Source organism: Pelmatolapia mariae, linkage group LG12 (genome assembly GCF_036321145.2).
Source record: "Pelmatolapia mariae isolate MD_Pm_ZW linkage group LG12, Pm_UMD_F_2, whole genome shotgun sequence".
Lineage (NCBI taxonomy): Eukaryota > Metazoa > Chordata > Actinopteri > Cichliformes > Cichlidae > Pelmatolapia > Pelmatolapia mariae.
In genome coordinates this window covers 3,094,431-3,121,419 of record NC_086237.1, presented here as the reverse complement: position 1 = coordinate 3,121,419, position 26,989 = coordinate 3,094,431, and the positions used below count along the sequence as shown (strand labels likewise).

The 26,989-nt window shown below is 42.9% G+C and overlaps 1 protein-coding gene across 2 annotated transcripts in view; it reads left to right on the top strand.

Moving 5' to 3' along the window:
- smarca2 (SWI/SNF related, matrix associated, actin dependent regulator of chromatin, subfamily a, member 2) overlaps positions 1 to 26,726 on the top strand; it is a 63,857-nt gene extending 37,131 nt beyond the window's left edge. For both annotated transcript variants that reach the window (XM_063490683.1, XM_063490681.1), the window contains exons 25-34: positions 935 to 1,098; positions 2,639 to 2,866; positions 4,985 to 5,062; positions 8,192 to 8,410; positions 11,437 to 11,657; positions 16,531 to 16,636; positions 17,039 to 17,140; positions 17,439 to 17,568; positions 18,069 to 18,202; positions 22,877 to 26,726. In XM_063490683.1, coding sequence (XP_063346753.1) covers positions 935 to 1,098; positions 2,639 to 2,866; positions 4,985 to 5,062; positions 8,192 to 8,410; positions 11,437 to 11,657; positions 16,531 to 16,636; positions 17,039 to 17,140; positions 17,439 to 17,568; positions 18,069 to 18,202; positions 22,877 to 22,912 — 1,418 coding nt within the window. In that variant the 3' untranslated portion in view covers positions 22,913 to 26,726. The remainder of the gene's footprint in view (positions 1 to 934; positions 1,099 to 2,638; positions 2,867 to 4,984; positions 5,063 to 8,191; positions 8,411 to 11,436; positions 11,658 to 16,530; positions 16,637 to 17,038; positions 17,141 to 17,438; positions 17,569 to 18,068; positions 18,203 to 22,876) is intronic.
- The last annotated feature ends 263 nt before the right edge of the window (positions 26,727 to 26,989 follow it).

Genomic DNA, 26,989 nt, shown 5'->3' with positions numbered 1-26,989 from the left:
CAGTGAGCTGGAACTAAACAAGCTGTTATAAGGTCAAACCACATATATAAGATACGTTTGGTCAGACGTGGATGTGAAAGGCAGTAAATCACTGATGTGAAAGCTTTTTGTCTTGGCGTTTTGTGGTGAAGAGTTCTCATCAAATCATTAACAGTTTCAGTCTGCAGTCTGAAGCAGTACATCATTTTGATGCTCAGCATTTCCACTGTCTGCACAGTACAGCAAATTAAATGAAGATGTAAGCTCCTTACTCAGCTGAGTGTAATCATAGACACAAACTTGTGGGTTTTTGGACCCGTCTCTGGACTTGCCCTTCAGAGACAACTCTGAAACAGTTTAATTGGTCTGAGATGAGGAGCAGTTTACAGGTGACATTTTTACCTTAACTGCACACGCTGGAGCAAACCAACAGGAAGAACTTCATGCAAACTTCAAACAAAGTGATGATGTTTCTTATGATGCAAAAGGTTAAAAGACCCACACCATGTAGGTGTTTTAACCTTTTGCTTCTGCTGGTGTGTCCTACATCAGCAGAAACAGAACATATTAAAGGATCCCTGTTAGCAGTTAATTCCATACCACAGATGACAGTGACGTAGTTCAGTTCAGGTGATCGGACCCTTCATTATACTGAACCATAACAGGCCTGTTAATGCAGTTATGTTATTTACCTGTGGTGTGTCACACTCTTTGAAGTTATGTGCATCTCTTTCATACACTCTCCGTTTCTCTTGAATGTCTGTTCAGCCTCATTTTGCTGTTAGAAAATGGATTATTATTCATCGTCTCACTTCCTTTTGATGTTGCTGCATTACTGCGTGTATTTGGTTCCTTTGTTTTATGTCTTTAATGCATCTGAGGATTTATTTGATAATGAATTGTATGAGATAGTAAAATAAAAATTCAAAGAATAAAAACAGATTTCGTGTTTCAGGAACCACCAAGTCCGAGGACCGAGCAGCACTGCTGAAGAAATTCAATGAGGAAGGCTCTCAGTACTTCATCTTCCTCCTGAGTACCAGAGCTGGCGGCCTCGGCCTCAACCTGCAGGCTGCTGACACTGTGGTCATCTTCGACAGTGACTGGAACCCACACCAGGTCCGTGACTACAGAGTTAGAAGTGCTCAGTATGATGTTGATCATATTTCAGGTTGTTTTGTTAAGTGTGCGTTTACCTGGATTTTATATTTCTGTGTTGTAAAAAGATGGCCTGGCTGTGCCTGTTTTCTGTTTTCTATACAAATCCCACAGAGATCAGGTTCTTTCTCTGCTGTACCCACTGCTGCCCTCTCTAACCAGCCAATCAAAAGCAGGAACGTCAGTGAAAACGTCTCTGGCTGTCAGCCAATTATTTACCATCTAACAACGAACAAAATGATTCTGTAGCCTAGCAACAATAACAGAAACGATCTGGAAATGAGCTCACGGGCACTCGGTGGAAGAAACGAGCTCTATTATAATAACCATACATACAGTCCTGTGCAGAAGTTTGAGGCAGGTGAGAAAAAATGCTGTAAACAAAGAATGCTTTTTTTTTTTTTTTTTAAAGGAAGTGTTAATCATTTATTTTCATCAATGAACAAAATGCAGTGAATGAACAAAAGAGAAATCTAAATCACATCAATCTTTGGTGGGACCAACCTTTGCCTTCTTCTCCGTACACGTGCACACAGTTTTTGAAGGAACTCGGCTGGTCGGTTGTTCCGACCACAGATGGTCCTCACATCCTTCTGTTTCTTTGTGTAACCCCAGACACACTCGATGATGCTCAGATCAGGGCTCTGTGGGGGCCGTACCATCACTTCCAGTACTTCTTGATCTTCTTTATGCTGAAGATAGTTCTTAATGACTTTGGCTGTACGGTCAGGGTCGTTGTCCTGCTGCAGAACACGTTTGGGGCCAATAAACAATCATTTATATTTCTGAAAGCGTTCTTTGTTTACAGCATTTTTCACACCTGCCTAAAACCGTTGCACAGTATTGTATGTTGAAACAAACGCATAAAAAGGACACCATAATACAGTAACTGGAACAAAGTGTTCATCTTCATTTCCAAGGTGTGTTTGGTTCTTCCAGTTAGGACGTAGCTCTTTTTTTCCCAGCTTTAGCTTGTTCTAGTCCAATGCCAGCCGAGAGTTTATTAAACCTCAAATTTACACAAAGTGAAATAATTAAGTGACTCAAATATTTAATAAATTGTTTACCTTTGCTTTCTGTGGCTGGATGGCTCCAAAAGTTTCCAGTGATATGCAAATCAGATGAACTGTGCCTGGGTTCATATCTTATTGATACCCCACTAAATTGATTTGTGACAGGGTTGACAGCTAATCCATTTTGACTTTGGCGAGAATCATTGATTAATTTTTAAAATGGCGTCGGGTTGTGAAGCAGCCAGCAGCTTGACTCCAGATGAATTTCACAGCGAGTGGACCGTGGGAGAGGCGATGGCTTTGGTATCGCGTCAGGTGCTACTGTTGAGTTTTTGCTTTTTAGTTTTTCCAGTGTTTTCAGGAGAGTTGGAACAGAGACGGTGCTGTTAGACTGACTGTCAGTCTGACAATCAGTCGTGTTGTCTCAGTGGTTGAGTAGAGTTTGTTTCCAGCTTTAATGTAAAACAGCCTCTTTTATGTTGATGCAGGACCTTCAGGCTCAGGACCGGGCTCACCGCATCGGTCAGCAGAACGAGGTGCGCGTGCTTCGTCTCTGCACTGTCAACAGCGTCGAAGAGAAAATCTTGGCTGCTGCCAAATACAAACTGAACGTTGATCAGAAGGTCATCCAGGCCGGCATGTTTGACCAGAAGTCGTCGAGCCACGAGCGCCGCGCCTTTCTCCAGGCCATCTTGGAGCACGAGGAGCAGAACGAGGTAGGATCGTATTTCCATATGTTGTTGTTTGTCTCCAGGCAGCATCGTTTGGGGAAGAAGATGAGGTGTTATATTTTTTACATGACTCCCTGAACATTTAGTCTTCAGTTAAATTATGCTTTGGTTTAATAGAACTGCTGCAGGCTCGGATGATTCCTTTGATACGAGTTTTAATATTCCAGCAGGGCTCTAGAGTGCGACCAATTTGGTCGCAAATGCGACCAAATTTTTCAATTTTTCACACCAGCACGACCAACTCTTCCAGTAAAAAAGAAAAAAAAGTCTCTGCAACTCTGAAAGTCTCCGTGTGGTCAACAACTGACACACATCATCATGCCCCTATCGTGTGTCCCAATCAGAGATAGTCAGGGGTGGGACCTCTCTGATTGGCCGTGGTCCTGCAGTTGTCGTTTGAAAGTGCAGGTGGATAGAGAGCGGTGAGTAGCTTGAATAAAGCGATATCGATTTAGTTAATCCTGAATCGACTTTTAAATATAAATGTATTTTGCCAGAAACACCAGAATCTCAGGTTAAAGCTCTTAAAAATATTTCAACAAACAGCAAATGAGAGCAGGTAAACGGATTCTGCACAAAGACGTAAACACAGAGCAGACCCGACGCATCAGAATCAGCTTTCCTGGCTTTCTCACCCGACGGCCCGTACACGGACACGCCATCGGGGCTGAAAGCCGACAGCTCACGGATTCTGATGCGTCGGCAGGTCCGCGCCTTGTGTTTCCGTCTTTTTTGCGCTCGATTCTGATCTACAGGTTTTGTCTCTCTCCAACCAAAATTCACTGAACCAGCAGCAAAATAAGATCCAAACTACGCTTCACATTTGATAAATGTTGTCATTAATTCCCATGAAGTTTGATAAAAATCAAACTTCATGCACAGCTCACTGTGTGTACTTCAAGGACAGTTTCCCATCTCAAATCTCTGTTTTCTGCATTATTCATTCGCTTATTACCCACCAGTCTACTGTAGTATACAACGCTGTCAGCGGCTGTCTCTTATTTTCTTTTTCTTTTCTTTTTTTTCACTTAAATGACCTCGGACAAGAAAGCCTAATTTCTGCTGTTCAATACTGAAGAAATTTATACTTTTTAAAATTATGCAAAATTGCAGAATATTTTTAAGGTCATCTGCTATAAAAAGCCAGACCAGAAAAATCTCCTTCATGTTTTTCTGTGTTTTATTCTCAGTTACTTTCACACAAAGGCATCTGCTGTGATGCTTACACCTCTGATGAAGTCTCACATGTATCAGTACTGATAAATGATCAGAATTATGATATTTCTGACTTTCTGAGGCACAATTGAATCGAATCGGGACCTCGTGAATTGGAATTGAATGGATTATAGAAATCAGTGATGATACCCAGCCCTAGTGAGTAGCCTAGGCCCGGCAGAGTGGATGTAGCTGTGGGTAATAAGAAAAGATGAAAAGAACTGTTGAAACATTTTTTGTTAAGGTCTGATCCGTCTGAAATTCATAGCCAGCTCTGACACGGAGCCTTCAATCTCTGAACGCTGAAAAAGCACAGTGTATCCCAAAAAAACATTATATGCTGCGATAAATGCCCAAGTGTCTCCTCTCCCCACGGCCTTTCAGCAGCAGGCAGCAGCAAACAGGTCGTCAGAGGAGCCGATGTGATGGTTAAGTTTAACATTGTCTACAATATTGCCAAAGAGTGCCAAAGCACTTTCAACACAAGCACTTTTTCAGTAACTTATCTTTTTTGCAGAAATGTGCTCCAAATAAAGAACTTTGTGTTGACGAGATTGTTAATTAATCGTTTACAAATGAATTTTGTCTGTATGGACAGCAATTTCCCCCCAAAAAAGTGCACATGTAAAACTGCGGTGTTAAGCGATGCGGTTGAAAATTTGGGTGCGCCTAACTTTTAGCTGGTGCTTAGACGCACCAGTGCAACCGTGGCAAAAAGTTAGTCTAGAGCCCTGTTCCAGGGTTTAGTAAACATTTTATTTTTATTTTCTGTGGCGGCTGATTAAAATTTGTAAAACATACTTCACTGATTTGAGCTGAACATGAGATGATTGTGTTTCACTTGTGAAGAACACTGTCTGCTCATACCTGCCTCCTTTGCTATTTTAGGAGGAAGATGAGGTGCCTGATGATGAAACTCTGAACCAGATGATAGCCCGCAATGAGGATGAATTTGAGCTCTTCATGGTAAGATAATGACACATCATTGCGAGATTGAAACTAAAATTGCCAATTCAAAATTGTTGAAATGACAGGTGTTATATTATTAATTCACCCAAAATAGAGAAGTGGACAGCTGGTTCTTTCACATCTGTAAGACAAATTGATTATAGGTTCATGTCAAGGCTGTTTGTGTGGTTAAATTTCACCTTCAGATGTACTGAGGCCTGTCCCCTGCCAGATGCTGCCTTCTGCATGATAAATTAATTTAAGACCAGTTGATGCGGGGAGTGTGAATCTGGAGTGATTCAGAGTACACCCCATAGCAGCTTCACTCTTTGCTACTCTTCATGGTCGTCTGTGTTGGCTCAGCGTATCACTAAGATCATATTTCTAATGTTTCTTTTTTTTAAATTCTCACCACATAAGCTCGGCCTCCTGCGATTTTCTTTTTTTTTTTTTTTTTAAACCTGTCCCGTTTGGTTCTTTTGCCATCAGAATTATTGTCTAAAGGCGAAGAAAGATGCCCAACGGATTTACTTTACCAAATGGACCATCCCAGCCTTGCCGTAATGGTCCATTTGATTCAACTTTTTATTGTTTATTTTATTTTCACTTGCTGAATACGGGACAGACTTGACTGGAGGAGAGAATGTGGAGAAAGAAAGAGGGAAAGAAAAAAACCTGAGAAGAGGGACGGGGAAAAAGGGCAAAAAACAAAAACCAACAGAATAAGCAGACAAAAAATACATATATCGATCACCTGGATCACCTGTTGAGAAAGAAAAAAGAAAGCAAGCAGAAGAAAACGAGAGTAATAAACAAGATCACAATGATATATGAGAATATGACAGTAAATACTAAATATTAAACATTATTGTGCAGCACGTGAGATCGACAGCGCACAGTGTGCTTTGAGGTAGGAGCCAAAAAGGGTGTAATTTGTGTGTGTGATCACCCGTGTGTACACCTGTGAGCATGAACGCGCTTGTTTTTAAAAGGTTCCTTCATGTAATGATCTGCTAGAGGGTGTGGGGGGCCACTGCCCCGACCTCCAGGGCATGAAGCAGGTATGGAGGAGATCAAGACTCCAGACATCCAGAGGCCCCCAGAACACAAGAGACCAAGGAAGACCAACAGAGGGGCAGCCGCGCCACTATCCCAGAAAGAGCTGAGGAGAGTCCCAGATGAGGGGTCACTCAGCAGCCGCGGAGCAGAAGCCAGGGGGGGTTGCAGTGACGTGCCCGTGAGCTCCGCCGGCAGCCAGCTGTGCCTGAGTGGCCGAGCCCCGGGCCGTGAGGCCGAGGGCACCCCATCCCCAAAGTGGCCCGAGCGAGCCCCAGGCTCCAGGCCCCAATAAGCAGCCGCCAAGGAGTGAGCCGGTGGGTACCTGGGCGCCCACCCCCGGAGACAGAGAACCACCAACGCACCGATGTCTGAGGGCGTCCGCCACCGGCAGGGGAAGTGGTGGGGGGAGATGGGCCTCCAAACCTTGGAGGGCCTGAGATGTCCTCAGAGAGGTGGCGTCTGATACCCAACCTGACATATAGACACAGACAAACAGGCACACACAGATACAAACATCCATTCCCACCCTCATGCTTTCATATACAATTGCTCAACACTCACCCAACGTGGAGACAGACATAGAGAGACGCTGTACACACAATCACACTCCCCAAGCGTACTCTAAGCCCCGAGTCTAGGTACCCTTGCCCCTGGAGGGGGGCCGATTTTCATCGGTCTCTTAACTCTTCCTAGAAGCAAGTCTAGCCACTGAGCAGCCATCTTTGAAATTCACATGAGTTGTTCGCACTAAAGTAAAAACCACCATCACTTCATGCGGCTACCACTTCGGCCCCAGCTGTGGTCTCAAGGCTGGAGCTGAACAAAAACACCCTGATAACGACTGTGCTTAGACTGTTTCTTCCTATTCTATGCAAGGCCACCTGGGTCGGCTGGAAGACTGTTTACTTAGCCTGGCAGGGCGAAGGACACTGTCTCAGCTGAACCCTGGACACACACACACACACACATACACTGATACACACTCATCCCCCCTCCCTTTCCAAACGCCTTCGATGCTTGTCCCCTCCTGGGGAAGATGGCGGTCGACTGGACCAGCGCAGACATGCTGCAGGACCGGATGCGCTGTCTACACCGGCTCTCTATTACGCTTTACCCGCCCCTGTTGCTTGTCTTGTGTTTCTATGGTGTATTGACAGCCATGTGCTTTTTGTGCTGAGGTGTTTTTTTTCTGTTCTCAAACTGATCTCCCTGTTGGAGCTCAGACTGGGGGGAGTTCTTTTTTCTCCTCGTCTTTCCTCATGTTGTGTATTTTCCATGTTATACCCCTCTGACCTGTCTTCCCCATGTGATGTTTGTGTAATGTATGTATGGTCGGAAGGGTAAGATGGCGCTGGCACGGCTTGCAGCCTTAACCCAATTTCCCTCGGGATGAATAAAGTATGATCAATCAATCAATCAATCAATCAATCTTCAAAACACTTCCTGCAGCCTGTTTAAGCAGTTGATTGTTACTACAGCGGTCACCAGGACAAAGAACTTCAGATGGATTCAACAGTTTGATCTGCAAAAGAAAGCTGCTCCATTTTGGTGACTGTAATCTAAGTGAAATGTAAAAATACCTTCTTCTCCTGACTTCTGCAAACTCTTATAACACAACATTACTTCCTGGCAGCTCTAAAAGCTCCCTAAAAGCCTCCAGCTGATCCAAAATGCTGCAGTAAAGGTATGAATAAGGACTAAGACTGTTTCTCCCATATTAGCCTCTCATTCAGTCTAGGGCTGGGCGACATGAAGACAATCTAATATCACGATATTTGTTGGCTGTATCACGATACACTATATGTTTAAGTAGAAACTCAACTCGTATTCTGTCACTCATCTGAAACTCTCGCTGCTGCCGTATTTTTCCCTACCTGGTAGTCTATAAACGCACATGCTCAGTGCAGTGGGCCAGGTAGAAGACTTTCCAGTTGGGCGGGTGGGAGCTATTGATAAATTGCCATTAACGTTTTCTTTTAATTGTTAAGTCCAGCTTAGTCTAAAACCACTGGTGCAGTAAGCCTAAAGCATTCAGAGCTGTGTGTTTCACTCTAACTTGATGTGTTGTTCCTGTTCTTGCCGTCTAAGCGCATGGACATGGACCGGCGCAGGGAGGATGCTAGGAACCCAAAGCGTAAGCCTCGCCTAATGGAGGAGGACGAGCTGCCTTCTTGGATCATCAAAGATGACGCCGAAGTGGAGCGGCTCACCTACGAAGAGGAGGAGGAGAAGATGTTTGGTCGAGGGTCTCGCTGCCGTCGGGACGTGGACTACAGCGACACACTGACTGAAAAACAGTGGCTGCGGGTAAAAACTTGTTGTTTCATTATCAACATGTCAGCCTCAGTCTCCACGCTGCAGCCAAGTTAGAGGGTTTGTGTTTTCCCTACAGCTTCACCTGGAACCTCAGCAGTTAATTATACGATCATAGGTGATAAATGTGATTTACATGAACTCGATTGGGTAATTAAATATTTATAAGTAGTCCCTGTGCTTCACACCACACTTGTATTTAGTCTCTCAGTGGATGGAGATTGCAGTCCAACATGCAGTCTGCTGTTGTCCTTGTTGAAGACTGCCATTAACCTGCAGTTTAATTACTCTGGTTTATTTTATTGTATGTGGGTGGATCTGCTTCTACTGCCGCATCGTAAACAGGCTTTCTATTCCTCCTAAGGAAGTATCTACAGGTGTGACAGGAAGTATAACATACAGGTGGCTGATGAGTTATTGTTGTCTTCCTGCTGGGCACGCGATGTGGAAACCCAAACCTGTGAATGCGATAACTCGAGAACTAAGCAGCATAGGTGTTTCAAACTGATACATGATTGGCGTGTCTACTAAAAATCTCCGTGACCTTGGCCTCAAGGTCAGTCATCACAGGTCACGTTTTCTGAAAATCTTGTGAATGCGATAACTCAAGAACAAAGTGTTGTAGAAGTTTGAAGTCTCAGTAATCTCGGCCTCAAGGTTGTGACTTAGAATTTCAAATTAATAACATAGGTGTGTCTACAAGAAGGCTGAGGAGTAGCACTGGCCACTGCCAGCATTTTTAGAAATACTGTAAAGCAGATAGGTAAGGTAAAAGTGCCTCACTAATGACAATACTCTTTAATAATATATATATGCACCTAACAGTTTAACCTAAGTCTCATTATGACTCCGTGCTGTAGTTTTGCTTGATTTGATGCTAAAGGCACCGAGTCACACTCAGCAAATAGACTGTGACATGTTCCCCTAGAGAGAGAAACTCAGGCCTGGCAGGTCCATTTTATTGACTTTAGCTCAGTTCTGTGGGAGAGCGAAAATAGAAAGAAGAAAGTTTGAGGCCAAGGTGAGAATATATTGGAAACACTGTCAACTGAGTTTCAGACAAACGTTAATTAAAAGAAAACAACTTAAAACTTTTAGGCTGTCTGTTTCTGATAAGGACAAAAACAAGCAATATAACAAAGCTAGAGACGTGATGTACATAGAAATCGTTTGTCAGGGAGCAAAGCATTCCCCAACTCAAATGGTTTGAGTCATATAAAATATCAACAAGTACTGAGTGAATTTCAAAATATGAACGTTGTATAAATTGCGGGCCTGTTTTCAAAGGCAGTCTGGAATTCAGTCATTGGCTAAACCTTTAATTCAATTCAGTTTTATTTTATATAAATTCCATTGAATTGAATGCAGTGAATCAGAAGAAAAATCGCCTCTCTGCACTTTATGTTGTAAGGTTAAACCTACAATAACAAATCACACTGCCCTCTATGAGCAAGCACTTGGCAACAGTGGGAAAGAAGAACTTCCTTTCAACAGGAAGAATTTGGGAAGCTCATCTGTAACCGGAAGGTTGCCGGTTCGATCCCCCTGCTCCCCTGCTCTCTCTGTCCTGGTCGTTGTGTCCTTGGGCAAGACACTTTACCCTACCGCCTACTGGTGCTGGCCAGAGGGGCCGATGGCGCGATATGGCAGCCTCGCTTCTGTCAGTCTGCCCCAGGGCAGCTGTGGCTACAACTGTAGCTGCCTCCACCAGTGTGTGAATGTGAGAGTGAATGAATAGTGGAATCACTTTGGGTGCCTAGAAAAGCGCTATATAAATGCAATCCATTATTATTATTATTATTATTATTATTATTATTGTTAAGTGAACCAGGCTCAGGGAGGGGCGAGGGGTGAAGGATGAGGGGAGGGAGGCAGGACAAAAGACACACTGGGTATGTAAATATTTTACTGATGAAGCTGTACGGACATGACTAAAGGGTCCAACAGCTGATGGGTTTGAATAGCAGGCTGCGACACAAAGAATGCAGTTTGACATGGTTTTGCTTAAATAAGCAGGGTCTTCCTGAAAAAGGTTTCTGCAGTCTGGCAGCATATGTTGCTCCAAAATGATTACATAGCTCGAGCTTTCAAAAACCTCCCACTGTGGTTTTCTGTACCTCTGTGCTTTAATAGATTCAAGATTTTTTATATTACCATTTGCACACAGGACCAACAGTCCATGTACATTGGAATTCTTGTGCAGAGCGTTCCAAGTCAAATCACACTTTAACAATATAATAATATAACAATATAAAGACAGAAAAAGCAGAAGGATAGAAATAAAGTCCGGAGTGGGGTAATCGTACTATTTTCTATATACAAGGAAAAGAAAAAAAACAAACTGTACAGACAGTTTGTAGTTCTCTCCCTCTTATTGCACTCATAGTATTGCACATTTTTCACAGATCTGTTTCACAAGTCTGTTGTGAGTGTATTGCCCATTGGTCAGTGAACCGATCATACAGTCAAGTGAAGTTAAGTAGTTCTGTGTTATTTTAAGTGTTCTGTGTTTTTTGTTTGCCATCAGTCTGACTGTGGTGTATTCAGTGTTGTGTGAATATTTCAGTGTTTGTGTTTTGCCAGCAATCTGACAGTTGCGGGGAAGAAGCTACTGAAGAATCGTGTTCTGTGTGTGATGATGCTGTCCGCTCTGTTGTGTCTGAGATACATCAAGAGCTTTAATAGTTTTCTTAGATTGCTCCGAGGAAACTTAACAGATCAAACATTTTGACACTTTTCGCTGACCTACAACAAGTTGTGTGGCTTTTCTTCCCGTTGTCTCGGAAAAACTGACATTTTTCGGGTCACAACAGATCATCGTTTAACAGTCATTAAAGATAATGGGTTTCAGAGTGCAGTGCATCCTGCCCAATGCAAAAACACTGTTGGTCATACAGTGTAACAGCATGCACCACTGATAATGAAATCTCTGAATCTTTGCAATGAGAATTGTTTTTCATTGTTGAGATACTTGCTGTAGGATTGACCTCAGCTCCGCTGTGGCTCTTTTCACGTTTTAGGCGATTGAAGATGGAAACCTGGAGGAGATGGAGGAGGAGATCCGGCTGAAAAAGCGCAAACGCAAAAGACGTCAGGACAAGGACTCCGGCAGAGAGGACGGAGGCGCGAAGGCCAAGAAGAGACGTGGACGACCGCCAGCAGAGAAGCTGTCCCCCAACCCGCCCAGACTCACCAAGCAAATGAACGCCATCATTGATACAGTGATCAACTACAGAGACGGGTGAGGAGATCATCCAGAGTTTCTGAAAATCTTGCAAAATGAGCTTGCTGCATGTTTGAGATAACGTATCATACAGTTAATATACCAGCAATTCATCTTTCCATTGTATGACCATTCAGGAAAAATAGCATCAAACAGGTGTTTCACATCAAACAGGCCTTTTGGGATGAATGAAATGAGTCTAATAATTTGTTGGATGATGTATATAATAGCTGATCTAATTAGACACTCTAGTAACTCATCTTTCGGCGTTATTTCCATAGCATATAACATATGGAAGCGAACACGTTATAAAGCTGAGTAGAACATTAGTTAAAAGCCCCTGTGGTTATAGAGGAAGGTCCAAATAGGTTCTTACCAAATGAGAGGACTTTGAATAAAGCACTGCCTTATTTTTCATTTAACACCAACAGCATTAAAGCTGTTAAAACTTTAATTACAGTTGTACTCTCTCCATTCAGAGCGGGCCTTCTGAAACACTAGACAACCTTCTTATGCATATATTTATTTCTTCAGAGCTGTAGGAACTCTGCAGCATAATTCATTTAGCTCCGGAGCTGCAAAGAAACACAAGAATGCGTGCCAGATTACATTTGGCTGTCTGAAAGGTACAAATGCTTATAGGAGCGGAGCAGTGGGCCTATCCTGTGGAGACTCCGAGGAAGGAATAAAATTACTTACATAGCAAATATAGGACAGGAGTGGGACCTTCCAGTCTTAGGGTAACTGGGTATTGGACTAACACCTGATTTGTAGCAAAGGAAAGTGTTCCTTTAAGTTCTTTTATCAACAAATATTAAGGTTTTGTTTTTGTTGTTCTCTTTTGTTTGCAAGCGAGCGAGCTGCTGCTGTCAAACTTAAATCAATAGATTGGCCAACAGATCATCCCGTGGTCATCGATATCCAAACCCTCATAAAGGCAGCAGGGACTGTGGGGAAACCAATCAGAAGAAGAGTTGATTTAGCATGTGTTAAAAATCTAGCCAACCAGGAGCTCGGTGCTTGAAGGTGTTACCCTCAGTACATGAACTGACCTGAGAAGGTTAACTTGTCGTGGCTACAGTAAAATTTACGTTTGCATGCAAAAAGGTGGCCCCGTTTGTGAGAGTGTAGCAAATAGACAGTGCCGTGATTATCCATTGGAAAGTACAGCCTTCTCGCTGGTCGGCACAGTGAAAATGAGCAGACGTGAGGTAATGTCTGAGAAACGGGAACCTTGCATTGGTTCTTCCCAAAGAAAATAAGTGTGCGTCTGATTTGTTGTGTCCGGATACTTTCTTTTTTGCCCACATGCAGAGTCACAAGCATGCATCTCCCTGTGACATCCACCCATGCATGACAGAACATATGCATTTGTGTTCACATTGCTCTGAAGTGCACTGGCTCACTGCTCGGCTGAAGCTTTTCCAGGAAACTGCTACCTGCCTTTCCAGAAGTCGAATTCTTTCCTCTCCCTGTTGATGGTTGTTCTTCCCAGAGCATCTCAATCACGACTCTGGATCTCCTCTCTCCACACTTGACTGGGGCAGAATTTGAAATTTCCAATGCAGGACTTTGGATCCCTGGGTTACAGTGATGTTTCCTAATAAAACAAAGTGTGCCTCCACATTGCTTAAAGCAAATGCGGGTGGAGTTCAATCTGTTGCTGAAATGTAATAAATGCTTATCTCCTCAGTGGAGGCAGCAGCAGCATCCAGAAAACAGGTTAAGGCTTGTTTGGCAACACCTGTGGTTTCCAAATATGATATGTCACGCACAGAACAATTGGTTTCTAAATCAATAGTCGTTTTTCCATCAAGAAGCTTCACCGTCACATTTCCACTGCAACCCCAGCTCTTTGATGGAAGTCAGCAGTTGAGTTTGTTTCCTAAAGTCTTTCTTGCTGGGCTTGATAGGCGTCATACATCAAAGATATTAAACCCGTCCTGAACCCTCCATCCATCCCTGTGGTTTCAGTTCACACAGCACAGTCTGACGCACCGTGCTACCATATTCAGGAGCCTTGAAGCTCAGCTGTTCTGCTTCTTGTGTTACTGTGACTGTTTTTGGCTGCTTTATTTCTACAAAGTTATCCTTTTATTTTCCTGATGTCACACACTGGACAGCTCACTAAGTTAATCCACACTGTTTAAATGTTAATCTCACTGGCCTCTGACTATCGGGAGCCCTTTGGATTCAGGCAGCTGAGAACAGTGAAAGCGCTGTCCGATGATTGATGCTGTGGAACGTCATCTCTGAAGTTGCTTGTATTTTTTCCCCTTGAACTCCTAAACTAATGACTGCAGATTTGGGATTTCAGTATTTTTCCTTCTGATTAAGAGCTGGCCTGGTATAAAATGATTGATGAAGCCTCACCGACGGCCAAAGAAGCCACAAGGAGACCCTTAAAAGTAATCCCACTTTGAACAGCATGAAATGTTAGTGTTTCTGCCAAGTCTCTGTACACAAAAAGAAGGGAAGTCAGTGCTGGCAGAATCTAACAGATAATATTGGACATTAATAATTTGACAGAAAAATCGCCTCTGTGTTTTCTTACAAATGCAGATGAGTTGATCTTAGTGACAGGAGCAACGGAGCGCCTGCGTTTACCACGCTAACTTAATCCAAACCTGAATGCTGGGTTCTCCTCATCCTCCTTATCTCTCTTTTCTATTTTCACAAACTCTGGAAAAACTGCAGGTAAAGACGCCGCTGTCAGTCTTTGTGCACACCGTTACCGCAGGCTCACTGCTGCAGCTGTGTGCACTGCTTCAGAAAACTCAACAGATCTAGTTCATAATTATTGCCTTTAATATCATCTAGCAGGAAAATAAGTGGATATATCAGGGTGTAAAATACTACCGGATACTTTGAGTAAAGTTTGATTACTGCTGGCATTTTACTTTCTGTGTTCAGAGAGGGCCTCTGTACTCGGGGGTATCTATGAAAATAGCTCGTACGTCGGATGGTTTCAGGAGCTAACCTGTTACAGCTCTGCGCTTGTTTCGTTTTTCCCTCCTGATCTCCAACTTCACTTCTTTCTGACTCTTGGCACTCTGAGATCCTTCCAACTGTTTGTTCTTTGCTTTGCTAACTTTAAACTGACCCAAACACTTATTATTTCTGGCCATTTAATAAAGTAATATTTTAGCATCTGAAGCCCGACTTCTAATCTAACTGCTTTAAAATGAATTTTGTTCCAGCTCTGGTGGTTTTGCTTTGGGGGAAAGCCAAAACCTCTCTGATGGGAAGTAATGTTTCTGTGTTCAGGAAAATAAAAGTCTTTGGTAAATCTTTTTGCAGTAGTCACTTTATCCATCATGTGTAGTAGAATATGAACCTTTCTGACAGGAGTGACCCTCCCACAGAGGGTTTGTGTCAGCTGGAGAAAAGACCGATGTCTGCAGACACTGATGCTGATGATTGTGATCAGCGTAAATCACAGTAATTAACTTCTCCCTTCGTTAAAGTCATTATTTGTTCTCCTTTTTACTTCTGCTTGTGCTAAGTTTGCTGTTCAGTCTGACAAAATGTTATATCTCACTTCTCCATGTGCCTGCTGCTGGGCCCTCAGCTAAAGGTAAAAAGACCCTACAGTATAAGAGAGACGTCGATACAATTAGATGATTTAATGTGAGCAGCACTTGGCAATATTGGGAAGCAAAAACTCCCCTTTATCTGGAAGAAACCTCCAGGTGGCTCAGGTATGAACAGCCATCTGCCGTGACCAGTTGTAGGGTCAAAAAGGAGACAATAGAGCAGGGGTGGGCAACTCGAGGGCCGGTGTCTGCAGGTTTTAGATGTGTCCTTGATCCAACACAGCTGATTCAAATGTCTTTAAGCTCTCCAGAGGCCTGGTAATGAACTAATCAGGTGATTCAGGTGTGTTGACCCAGGGTGAGATCTAAAACCTGCAGGACGCCGGCCCTGGAGGCCTGGAGTTCCCCACCCTGCCATAGAGAGATAAAAACAAAACACTATGTGAGAGAAATGACAAATACTATAGTGAAAAAAAACCATGCATATTTAAAAGAGGAGAGGCGTGAAGAAATGTCCCCCGGCAGTCTGAACCTGTGTCAGTGTAACTGAGGGATTGTGCAGGGTCACCTGATCCAGGTTTAACTATATGCCTTATCAACGTTTAAAGTGTCCAAGCTGGGAGCTGGCTGCAGAGGAGAGGTAAATGGTAAAATGGCCTGCATTTGTATAGCGCTTTTCTAGTCCATAGGACCCCAAAGCGCTTTACACTACATTCAGTCATTCACACACACATTCACACACTGGTGATGGCAAGCTACATTGTAGCCACAGCTGCCCTGGGGCGCACTGACAGAGGCGAGGCTGCCAGACACAGGCGCCACCGGGCCCTCTGACCACCACCAGTAGGCAAACATGGGGTTAGTATCTTGCCCAAGGATATTTGGCATGCAGCCAGGATGCAGCCTGGGATCGAACCACCGACCTTCTGATTAGTGGCTGACCTGCTCTGCCACCTGAGCTACAGCCACATTTCAGGCCACCTGAGGGGCCTGAAAGCAGAAAGGAATAACTCCCCACAATGATGTGGATCTTAAAATTATTAATATTGTTTATAGAAGGATAAATATAACAAGCCTATAATGTGATGTCCACGTCCGTGTTCTCATGTTCGCTTGTGAAGGTGTCCTTAAATGAGACCTAAAGTAACATTTACACCCAGTTGGTCTCGTTTTATTAGAAACACTACAGCAGTCTGACCGCAGCATCCGTCCCACGAGGCTTCCTGCGCTCGCTCTTTGTTGCAGCGTTGTGATGACTGCAGTTTGTGTGCTGTTGGTCTGTGATAGATAGCACCGGCAGTGTTAGTGTGCAGTAGAGTTTGACGGCATACAAACTGCTGTTTTTGTTTTTCCAGCTCTGGAAGGCAACTCAGTGAGGTGTTTGTCCAGCTTCCATCCAGGAAGGAACTCCCAGAATATTACGAGCTGATCCGAAAACCTGTGGACTTCAAAAAAATCAAGGTTTGTTATCTAAGATGATCCATTAATTTGTGCAAAGGAGGGATGGGTTAGTGGTGGGAAAGAAAGGACTGAAAATTATAACTACAGGTCCTTTAATAGAAGAGAATACTCAGTAAGATGAGAAACTCCTTAAATGTATTTGAAAAGATGAAAGAACTTTCTGTTTGGGATACTCTATTAGTTTAAATTTAGTTCCAACAGTTTTTGGTATTTTACCAATCAGCTCTTTTCTCTGTTACTCGAATAATCCGGTAAATTCTCCGTCCGTGGAGCTTCGTGTCATGATGGATTTGAAAGGAAGGGCAGACGGTGAAGCCTGACGTCAGTGTAGTTTAAGGTTGTGCGACCCGTGTGGATGTAGGCGTCGCTCAGTGCCGCTGTTTTGTTTTTGTCTTTCAACAGGAACGTGTGAGAAACCATAAATACAGGAATGTGGGGGACCTGGAGAAGGACGTGATGCTGCTCTGTCAAAACGCACAGACCTTCAACTTGGAGGGATCCCAGGTCAGAAACCCTGCTGTGGAGCTCTGTTCATTTTCCTGCTCATCTCCGGGGCTTTGTTGGTATTCTTGGACTTCACTAGAGTAGCTTTATATATTTATATATGGTTAGAATGAATGTGTGTAGGCAGGGCCAGCTGTTTGTTTGGTGACGAACTTTCCCCTGAGAATCTTGGCTAGACGGAGGTCGGCTTTGCTTTGATCGGCTCCTCTTCTGTCAGACTCGAGCTCGTTTGCAAACACATTGTGTTATAGTTATTAGCACTGAGATAGCCTAAAATGAACTGTACACCCCCCTGCAGATATACGAGGACTCCATCGTTCTTCAGTCTGTTTTCAAGAGCGCCAGACAGAAGATCGCCAAGGACGATGACAGCGATGATGACAGTGACGAGGAGGAGGACGACGACGACGATGACTCAGAGGCCGAGGGTAAGACGCACTTTGTGGCTACGCGTACCAACACACACACACCAGCAGCCTTTTGTTGTCTCATTGAAATTCTTCTCAGTGCAAACTCGGTGAACGCTGCTCAGGTTTTATATTCATCCCAGCAGGAGCCACGTGCACTGCTGCTGACAGACGAAAATGACGTTTTAGACATAGGAGTGAGTCATTATTAAGGGAGGACATTTACTGTGAATGAAATGTTAAAAAGCATTTAAAACCACAAACTACAGCTGATCTGCAGTAATGACACCGAAAGATTGAGTAAGAATGAGATGAAGGATCCACACGAGTATCAACACAAATCCCTGACAGGCTCGCATTAGAAAGGGCATCCAGCATAAAAATCTACCATGTCAGCTAAACGTTCAACAAATAGTTTCATCTCTAATATGTTAGGTTAAACAGGATATCGTAGTTTTTATTCTCAAACATGCTGAAGGGAAGCGGTGTAAGACTGTGTTCACGTTTCTCTCGTCTTTCAGCCAAGTCAGTGCGGGTAAAGATCAAGCTGAGCAGGGAGGCACGCGGCCACGACAAAGGCAAGAAGAGGCAGAGCCGAGGGAAGGCCAAGCCGGTGGTCAGCGACGACGACAGCGACGAGGACCAGGATGATAATGTAGGTCACTGCACAACCAGCCACTCAGGAAAGGCAAAATAATTAATTGCAGTTGTAAAATAATTGTACTTATGTTGCCGACACAGGTGGTTCAGGTCCATCAGCAGCTGTTGGCTGTCATTAAATCTTCTGTAGAATAAAAGGATAAAAACTTGTAGTGTACTTATGTGAAACCAAATGAGCACATGTTAAGGCTTATGTAGATAATGAAGTTCAGTTCGCTATATTTCCCGGTACTATCCGCTTTCTGCTGTGTTCATCCTCCCCTTCGCTCAGTAATGTGAAGTTAAAGCTGTGCAGGCACCACGTCTGTGCCCACTATCAAATACACCTTGTATCCTCCCCTCTCCTCTTTCTTTCTGCTCCTTTGTCTGTTCTATACAGGAATAAAACCACGAAGAGGCCACATGAACGCTGTTCTGTGGTTACAAACTATAGAAGTTTCTCGTGAAGTTAGCTCGGTGCAGCAGCAGGAATAAGATGTAGCACATACAGGCAGCTTCAGCCACTCAAACAGGGAAAAAGTTCAAAGTTTCATTGATCTCGTGGGATGAGATTTTGAAGATTTTAACTTCTTTGTAAATTGTCTGATGCAATCACACTCAAAGTCTTTGAAGTCCAGCTTTCCAAATTCACTGTTTACTCGTGTCATATAGAGTGAGCTTCCCCTGGGCTTTGGTCTCATATACTGACAGTCACAAACCTCCGTGAAGCACCCTTTAATTCCTCGTCAGCTATCACGTCTTTTATCTGTGTTGATGTCGCGTTTGCCGCTCACTTAAAAGCCAAATCGCACATCTAAAGACCCAAAGGACATGTTTATCGGAAGGATGTAAATGAGTCCTAAATAATTCCTAAACAGGGCTTACTGAGCATGTTTGTGAAGCAGAGTGTAACAGGTGCATGTAAAAAACACACGGATGTATAGTAGATTACATCGAGAGGTAAAACACGTTTATATTCTCCATTTATTGTGCGATACCGTGAGAACAAGGTGATGTAGGACTTTCAATTGATACCATAGCTGAACGTACTAAAAATCTTGAATGAGTTTGAATCCCAGTGACCTTGACTTTAAGGTCAGAGGTCAACTTTTATACCATGGGTGTATCTACTGGGAGGCCGAGTGGGGGCCCTGGCACCTCACTGCTGCCAGCTAAACCTGATTGACTTACCCTGGTCAGAAGTTTATTTTATTTTTATTTTATTTTCATCTATCTTTTTCCATAAAGTCACCAAACTACAGCCAAAATGTTACTGATGCTGAAACTAAGCGAGCAGTCTTTTCCTGGGCTCACACCACACGACAGTCGCAGGGCCGTGCAGAGACGTTTACAGGGGCGGGTGCTCAAAGCTAAAAAGGGGCACATTGAACCAGGCTGAATAACAACAACACACATTCATCAAGAATCTAATATGGGATCACATCATACTATATCGCTGTTGTGAGGCAAAGCAAACGTAGCCTAAGTTTTACCTGATGGGTACAATGTTGCTGTTGAGGGACTGCTGCTGCTCCTGCTGCTGATAGTGCTGGAGGGCAGGGCTGTGTTGACCTGAGACTGTAGACATTAAAAAGTCCATAGGAGAGATGGTAGCTGATTAAACAAGTGTCATGAGATAATAACAAAATGCAAAGATTGGTGACAGCGCTTGGAACCATAAGGCAACAAAAAACTGAGAAATAAACAAGGCTGTGCCTGTGATTCACTCTTTGCCTCTCTACCTCCTTCCATCCCCTCATCTCATCTATCACTCTCCACTTGCTGTCCATCTGAGAACAAGGCACAACTTGCTATTGCAATAAACTATTATTTAATTATCCACACTTAACAACTCTTACACTTAATCTATAATAAAATGATGACAGAAAAATGTTATAGAAGCAAAACATTTCAGTTGTGCTTATTATTATTTTTATACTGGAATACGTCTCCAACAACTGGTACATGTGTTAATGTTACCTGTGCTCTTTGTAATCCAGCTGCTGAGGGATCCACTGCCTTTAGTAGCCTCACACAGCTCCTACTGTTTCCTCCTCATGTCCTTACCAGCCATGTCTGGACAATGTTATATCATTAGTAATAATTTAAAAAATCCATATACATAAAACACACACATGCATGCACACACAGTGACATTTTAGACCTTCTTCAGAATACTGTATATACTATGGGCATCATGGTGCTGATCCAGAATCCTTCCCTTATTATTTATTACTAGAGCTACAATAATAAAGCGATGAGGGGAAAAAAGTAATAAATATGAAATAATGTATTTTTGATGATTCCATTTGTTTCACTATCCACTCTGTGCAGGCAGAAAGCTTATTACATTTTTAAACTGTAGAGATACAATAATTTTACTGCTATAAAATCAGCATTTTAAAATATAAATCTACTATAATCTGTGTCTTAATGTATGTTCTTTAAAAGACAGCGTATGTTTTTTAAATATTATAATTATAATAATCCATAATTATGTGGACATGCATATTAGATGGTTTTTAGTGAAATATAATCCCCCCAGAAAGGCAGGAAAAGCCCTGTAACTTGCTTTAAAACTAAATATGTTCCCTAAAACGGTGACAGAGCTACAGACCATGACAGCCTTACCCAGTTAGCCAGCAGCTATGACCAGCACTACTTGTGCAGTTAATAAAAGGACAGGTAATGTTTGTTGCGCTGTTACACACACAGCACACTCGTTTGTTTCAGTTTGTCAGTTGCAACAAGACAGCTTACCAACGTGTACATGATAAGCTAATACTGCTGTGTGCTGTAGACTACAGTGTGCGCTGTACACCTACTTACTGGTTGTGTCGCATCAGTCTGTGTGTCTGAGGTAATTTGTGTTTCTCCTACAGCTCCGGACCGCCAAAAATGCGCGTGCTCTTTATGAGCTCGTTCCCGGCTCGTAACCAGCGCGTTCTGCCGTCAAGGGCGATCATTGGTTAATGGTGATCATGTGACTGATGCAAGCCAGATCCTTTTATTTATTAAAACTGTGATTAATAGTTAAATATTATTGTTGAGGGGCACAGACAGGACTCCGCACTCACACATTTAAAAAAAAAAAAATTAAAAATTAAAAAAATATTTGCCTCAACAAAAGGGCACTTTGGGCACCCATCAGGAAAGGGGCGGGTGCTCAAGCCCCCCCCCCCCCCCCCCCCCTCTGCACGTGCCTGGACAGTCGTCACTGAGTCAGGCGCTTTTCATCTAACAAGTTGATTCTTCCTTCACAACATTTATTTGACATTTGTATTTTTTAATCATGGACATCATTAGGCTGATATTGTGTGGTCTCAACCCGACATAAAGTAAGTTCATGGGTCGCTCTGTAGGATCCGAGGAACGTTTCCGTCAGCAGCCAGTTGAAATGCAGTATAAGGGACTCTGCATTATTCATTATGTGTGGCTCCACGTTCACTTACAGTCAGTAAGAGTTGGCTGAGAAATGCTGATTTTATGTGAACAGCTTCAGAGAACAGACGAGTGTCGCAGGAAATCTGACCAAGTTTTGGTGAATAAAAATGCAGCTCTGACATAAAATGAAAGCAGCAGTGCGGGCGGTTCCACGCACGGCTAATTTAATTTAGGATTTGTAAAAATCATTTTTATTACAAACATCATAAAAGCCTTTAAATCTGTCTCACTGAATCTGCACGACTGTTTTCAATCCAGCTTAAGAGCAACAACGTTGGGTTTTAATGTGATTACATGTCAGCGTTTGCACCACCTTCATATTATAGATTCCTCAGTGCAGTGCTTCTCCATCATTTTCTGTTACGCCCCCCTGAGGAAGAAGAAAACATTTCACGCCCCGCCCACTCTCCCCCTTCACTATAAATAGTATCATTTGTCTATAAAATTGTTATTATAAGTACATTTCTGCATAACATTGTATCCTTATTAACATTAAAGAAAACAAAAGAAAGAAATATAGATCAACTTAAAACAAAGACTAACAATGTTGTTTAGTCTGTAACAGAAAAGATGTAAGTACATGTAGTAGTACTGCAACTCTCTAAACTACTTCTTCAAACTATAGACATGTTTTGAACCATTTGATTCTGAAAAATAAAATTAAATAAAATTAAATAAATACATTTAAATTGATCTGCAACATTAACTGCTCAAGTACAGATCCTAAGAACCCTGCCACCTACTGTAGCGGATGTGCAATTACACTGTATGCCAGTCCGTGTTCCCCGGGCGGGGGCACTATTTGAGAAGGACCGTCTTAGTGTATTTTTCAGCGTAAGTGAGCAGCTTGCCTTTGTCCAGGTGTTGCATCATTGTTTTTATTTATGATGCTGAGTGTTTGAGCGTCTTATGTTGGCTGAGCTCGGAGCCTTCACGTTACTCCGTGAATATGAATGCAGCGATTTCATCAGCTGTCTGCCGGCTGTGGTGGGAGCACACTCTGCCCTGACGGAGTCTGTTCAAAGGACAGCCTTGTCTGACTCGCCTCACTCCTTCACTGCTCTCCTCGTTAGCTTCAGAGCAGGGAAAGATGTGAAGACCGCGCCGTCACACCTCTTTTTTCTCTAGAGAGCTTTCTTATTTCAGCGTTGTTGTGTTGCGCTCTGCCTCTCGTTGCTGCTTTGCTGCATCCTCTGCCTCTTAATCTTCCTCGTTCTTAACACTCTTCTTCTCTTTGTCTCTGCAGGATCAATCAGACAAGAGCAAAAGTGATGACGAGTGACGAAGGAGAAGCAAGGGCGCGAGGATATTGTTTACAGCACTTAGAAACAAAGGACAATATCTTCCATTGCTGTTGTTCAGGTTCATGTTCCTTAAACTTTGCTCCGTGTGTCTTCTGTGTGTCTGTAGGGTGTATTCTCATCTCCTCTCCCACCAGCTTAGAAATGTATTACTTACAATCGATAACATACAGCAATACCAATCAGCTTATATTTCTCTTTTTAAGACAATTTTGTAGTATATTTTTTAACTACGTGCTTTAACAAAACACACAAAAAATGTACAAAAAAGAAAAACACACATTGGTCATCCTATTTGCGCTTTTGCTTTGTTTGTAATCGCTTGCTTGCACTTTAAAAAAAAACCCTCAGTATCTTGATTTTTAAAAAGTCAAATAAAACAAAAATATGTATCACCAGTGAAATCAAAGCTAATTTGGAGAAATGGCAATCAGTTTTTTAAGTTTTGGATTTATTGTTTTTAACGTGTGCCGTGCCAAATGTAGACAAACTGACCGTTAGCTTAACCCCTCCCACGCACAGCGTCTGTCCAATCACAGCTAGGCTTTTTTAAGCTTGTACGAAATAAATATGGAAGTAAAAGATTTAATAGTTATCTGCCTCAGTGTGTAGATTAAACACACTGTCAGTGTGTGTGCTCCTCAAAGAAGCTAACACCTGCTAACTGGCCCAGGCTGAGGTCACCTTATTCTGTGGGGTGAGTGGACACGTGTAAAGAGCCTGGTGGAAGACTGAATCATTAGCTGGACAGCGTTTGGAACAGTCCACAGTCCAGTCCAAGTCCTCAAACTGTTGAAAGCTAGGCTCACTTCTGTGTTAGCATGTAGACCACAGTCTGAGCAGCTGTGTGTCACAGATGAGTCCACAGTTACAACACTTTCTCTCAGAACTGTAAAGAATGCAGTGGAGAAACCCAAAGTTCACTTCTGTTGTTCATCATAGAACAATCCAGTTAAATCTCATGGTTTAGTCTAGAAATGGGCAGAAGTTTCAGGCGGGGTCCTCGTGGTTCCAATGAAGCCTTTCGCTGTTTGTCGTGAACCAAAGTGGGTTAGGGTCCTTTCACCTGCCTCGAATGCCCCAGGGAGGGCTTGAATCTTAAAGGAGGAGAACTCCCGCAGGACTCACATTGAGGCAGACATTTCTTGACGAGTGGCAAAATGAGAGATGTTGATTTCATTGTGGTGCAGACAGCCTACAGTCACCTTGACCTGGTAGAGGCGACGAGTGGGTGAACGTTGAGGTACTTCTGAGTTTTCCAGCTGCTCTGAAACTCTGGCCACTAACTGTACTTTAATCCAGCGTCTCCCTCAGGGTGCACATCAGTCTGTGGAGATGCACTTTTGTCTCTTATCTGGGACTTCCTCGAACGCAATTATCTCTTCAGCCTCTTTATCTATCCTATCCTCACGTGCACATCCTCGCTGATATCCCTGTTATTACCATCAGTGACTGAGGGCTGTATGTAAGCTGTCTAAATGTGATATGTCAGCTCAGTCTCAGTCCTGCAGCAGCGGCGGGCTCGCTGAGTAGCACAGCGTACTGCTGCGACATCAGGAACAGCTGTGTGCTTCATCAAACATTCACACACACCTGATTACTTATATATTTACCTACAGTAACAGGACATTATATAGATCACATAGTACTAAGACAGGGCATTTTAGTCATCACAAAACAAATGTACATATTAATCAGCCTCTGAGCCTGACACTGAGACACACAGGCCCTCTTGATCAAATCTCTTTGTGTTCTGTTATTACGTTACAGTTCACACGAGGCCTGTTCTCTGCTTTCTGCTCCATCAGCCCCACCTTAAAGCTTCCTCCTGCTCTCTCCCAAAGCAGCATGTTGGCTGCTGTCCTTCACCTCCTGCTCTCCTACATCTCGTTCTTCATTAGCTACAGCTGCCTCCTTTCTTTCACCTGCCACAGCAACTGTGGAAATATGAAAACAGACTGTAACACTGGGCCGATTATTAGCGTGTTTTTCCTTTGGTCTGTAGGTACTCTGTTGTGCTGTTACCGTTGGTCCAGCATGTCTTTGAACCTCCTTAAGAGCGGTCTTTTTGAGTCTTTGGAACTAACATAATTGTTTTCATTGGTTTGAACAGTCGATAAATGCTGAGCAGCTGCTGATAGATGTCTTTGTAGCTATGTGGTGTGAGGGATTCCCCGAACAGTCTCATGTCACTGCCCTTACTGTTTGGCCCCGTCATCAGTTTACAACAGTGATTCACTGTTAGGTACCCAGGGCTGCAGGGCAGAACACGCTCTACTGCATGCTGCAAACAAGCAATGTGTCCGTACTTTGAAGAAGAAAGTACTTTTAGAAGAACATGATTTGGTTGCATGTGGGCTCTGTAAGGGAAAGCCAACACATAACCACTAAACAGCAACTTACTGAGCAGTTTTGCTGTTAGCCCACCAATTATAGCCAGTGACTGTGATTGTTAGACTAAGTGAGTAGTCTAAATTTCACAATATGTTTAGACTGTTTGGACATTAGAATACTAACTGCTTCCTCTGATTCTCTCTGGAGACCTGATGACTTGTTATCAGTTTGCAGAGATACAAATGGCGTGAAGTGCTCAGCTGTGTCCCTGCATCGCCTTTATCAGCCTCTAAAAATTCCCAAACAGTTCACACGTTTAGTTAAAGATCGGCAGTTGCAGATTTTCACAGCTCACTGAGCTCAGCACCTTGTTCATGAGTAGAGCCTGCCTGCACATTGAGATATAGACTCTCTGCATCAGCTTTTTGTTTTTAAAAGGGAACATTTGTTTCTTTAAAGGTATTTAAATTCATACTGTAGACATTTCTAAATACTGGGGATGTTATAATACTGTGATATCACCAAGGCCTCATGTACAGAGACGCCATGTCCCTGTTGTAACTTAAATATCCAAACAAAATAAAAAAGGATCTTTAAATACTCGCTAAGAACTTTTTGGATTAGCTGGCGGGAGCAGAGCTGTACTCGTGTGTTTCTATACGTTCACCTCATGTTGAAGCTTTACAGTTGCAGTAACTGTAACAGGAGGGCGGGGCTTAGCAAACGGTCAGTAACGCGACTACAGGATTGTGAAAGCACAGGCAGATAAAAACGTGCGTTTGTAGCTGACAGATGAACTTGACACAGCCAGAAATGTCCAACGCTTTTTTAACCGCTTCTAGTAAGAAAAATATAATCGCACATGATTTATGGGAGGTTCACGTGGTTCATGTGTTCTTCCTCTAATGTTTTTAAGATTTTCTGTATCACAGCGTTGTCGCATTAATTTTCTCGTTTTGTTGGAGTTATTTTCTACGTAGAAAGCTCGTAGAGTCTCGTTTCAGACAGCGGATTCACGGGAAACATCTCGCTTCGGGGAATGAAACCGGATTCTGTCGTAGCGGTAAATGAGCGTCTGAATACATGTTACAGTCGTTTTGCAAAAAAAAAGAAAATGAAATCATAAAAATCTGAAAAATAAGTGTAACAAACCGAGTCTGACGGGTTGGTAACGGCCTGAATTACTACAAAGAAAACAGTATTATGAGATTAATGAGACAGTGTCGGTTTGTTTCAGGTGTTTGTGTTCCTTGTGAATTAGTTCTAAGCCCTCATTTTATTGTTTATGTGTTATTTGTAGCATGCACTCTTGACAGTATACCGTGCACATGCAGATATATCATTTTTGTGTAATATGTGCTTGGCGACTCTCCGTAAGTGTGACTTAATCTTTGCTTTCTTTGCACAGTGTCTTTGTGGTTGTATCTCATAGCCCAGGGCAAATAAACATCACTGATTTCCAACACAAAGATCGCGTCTCTGGTTTTTCTTTGCCTTCTGCTGTTTGTTGTTTGTGTTGCCGATGTTGCCGCTCACCTTCGTTCTGACGCTTTAGTGTAAAAACTCGTCAAACTCCTGAAATTCATCTGTTTTCGGTTATAAAAGTCCAGCTGAACTCAGACTCTTTAATTAGGGAGAACTGCAAAAGTCATGAAATATGAAAGATCTGAATGTGCTGTTCTTCTGCACTAAAGTTAACGAGCAGCGTAACCTCAGTGGTTTTT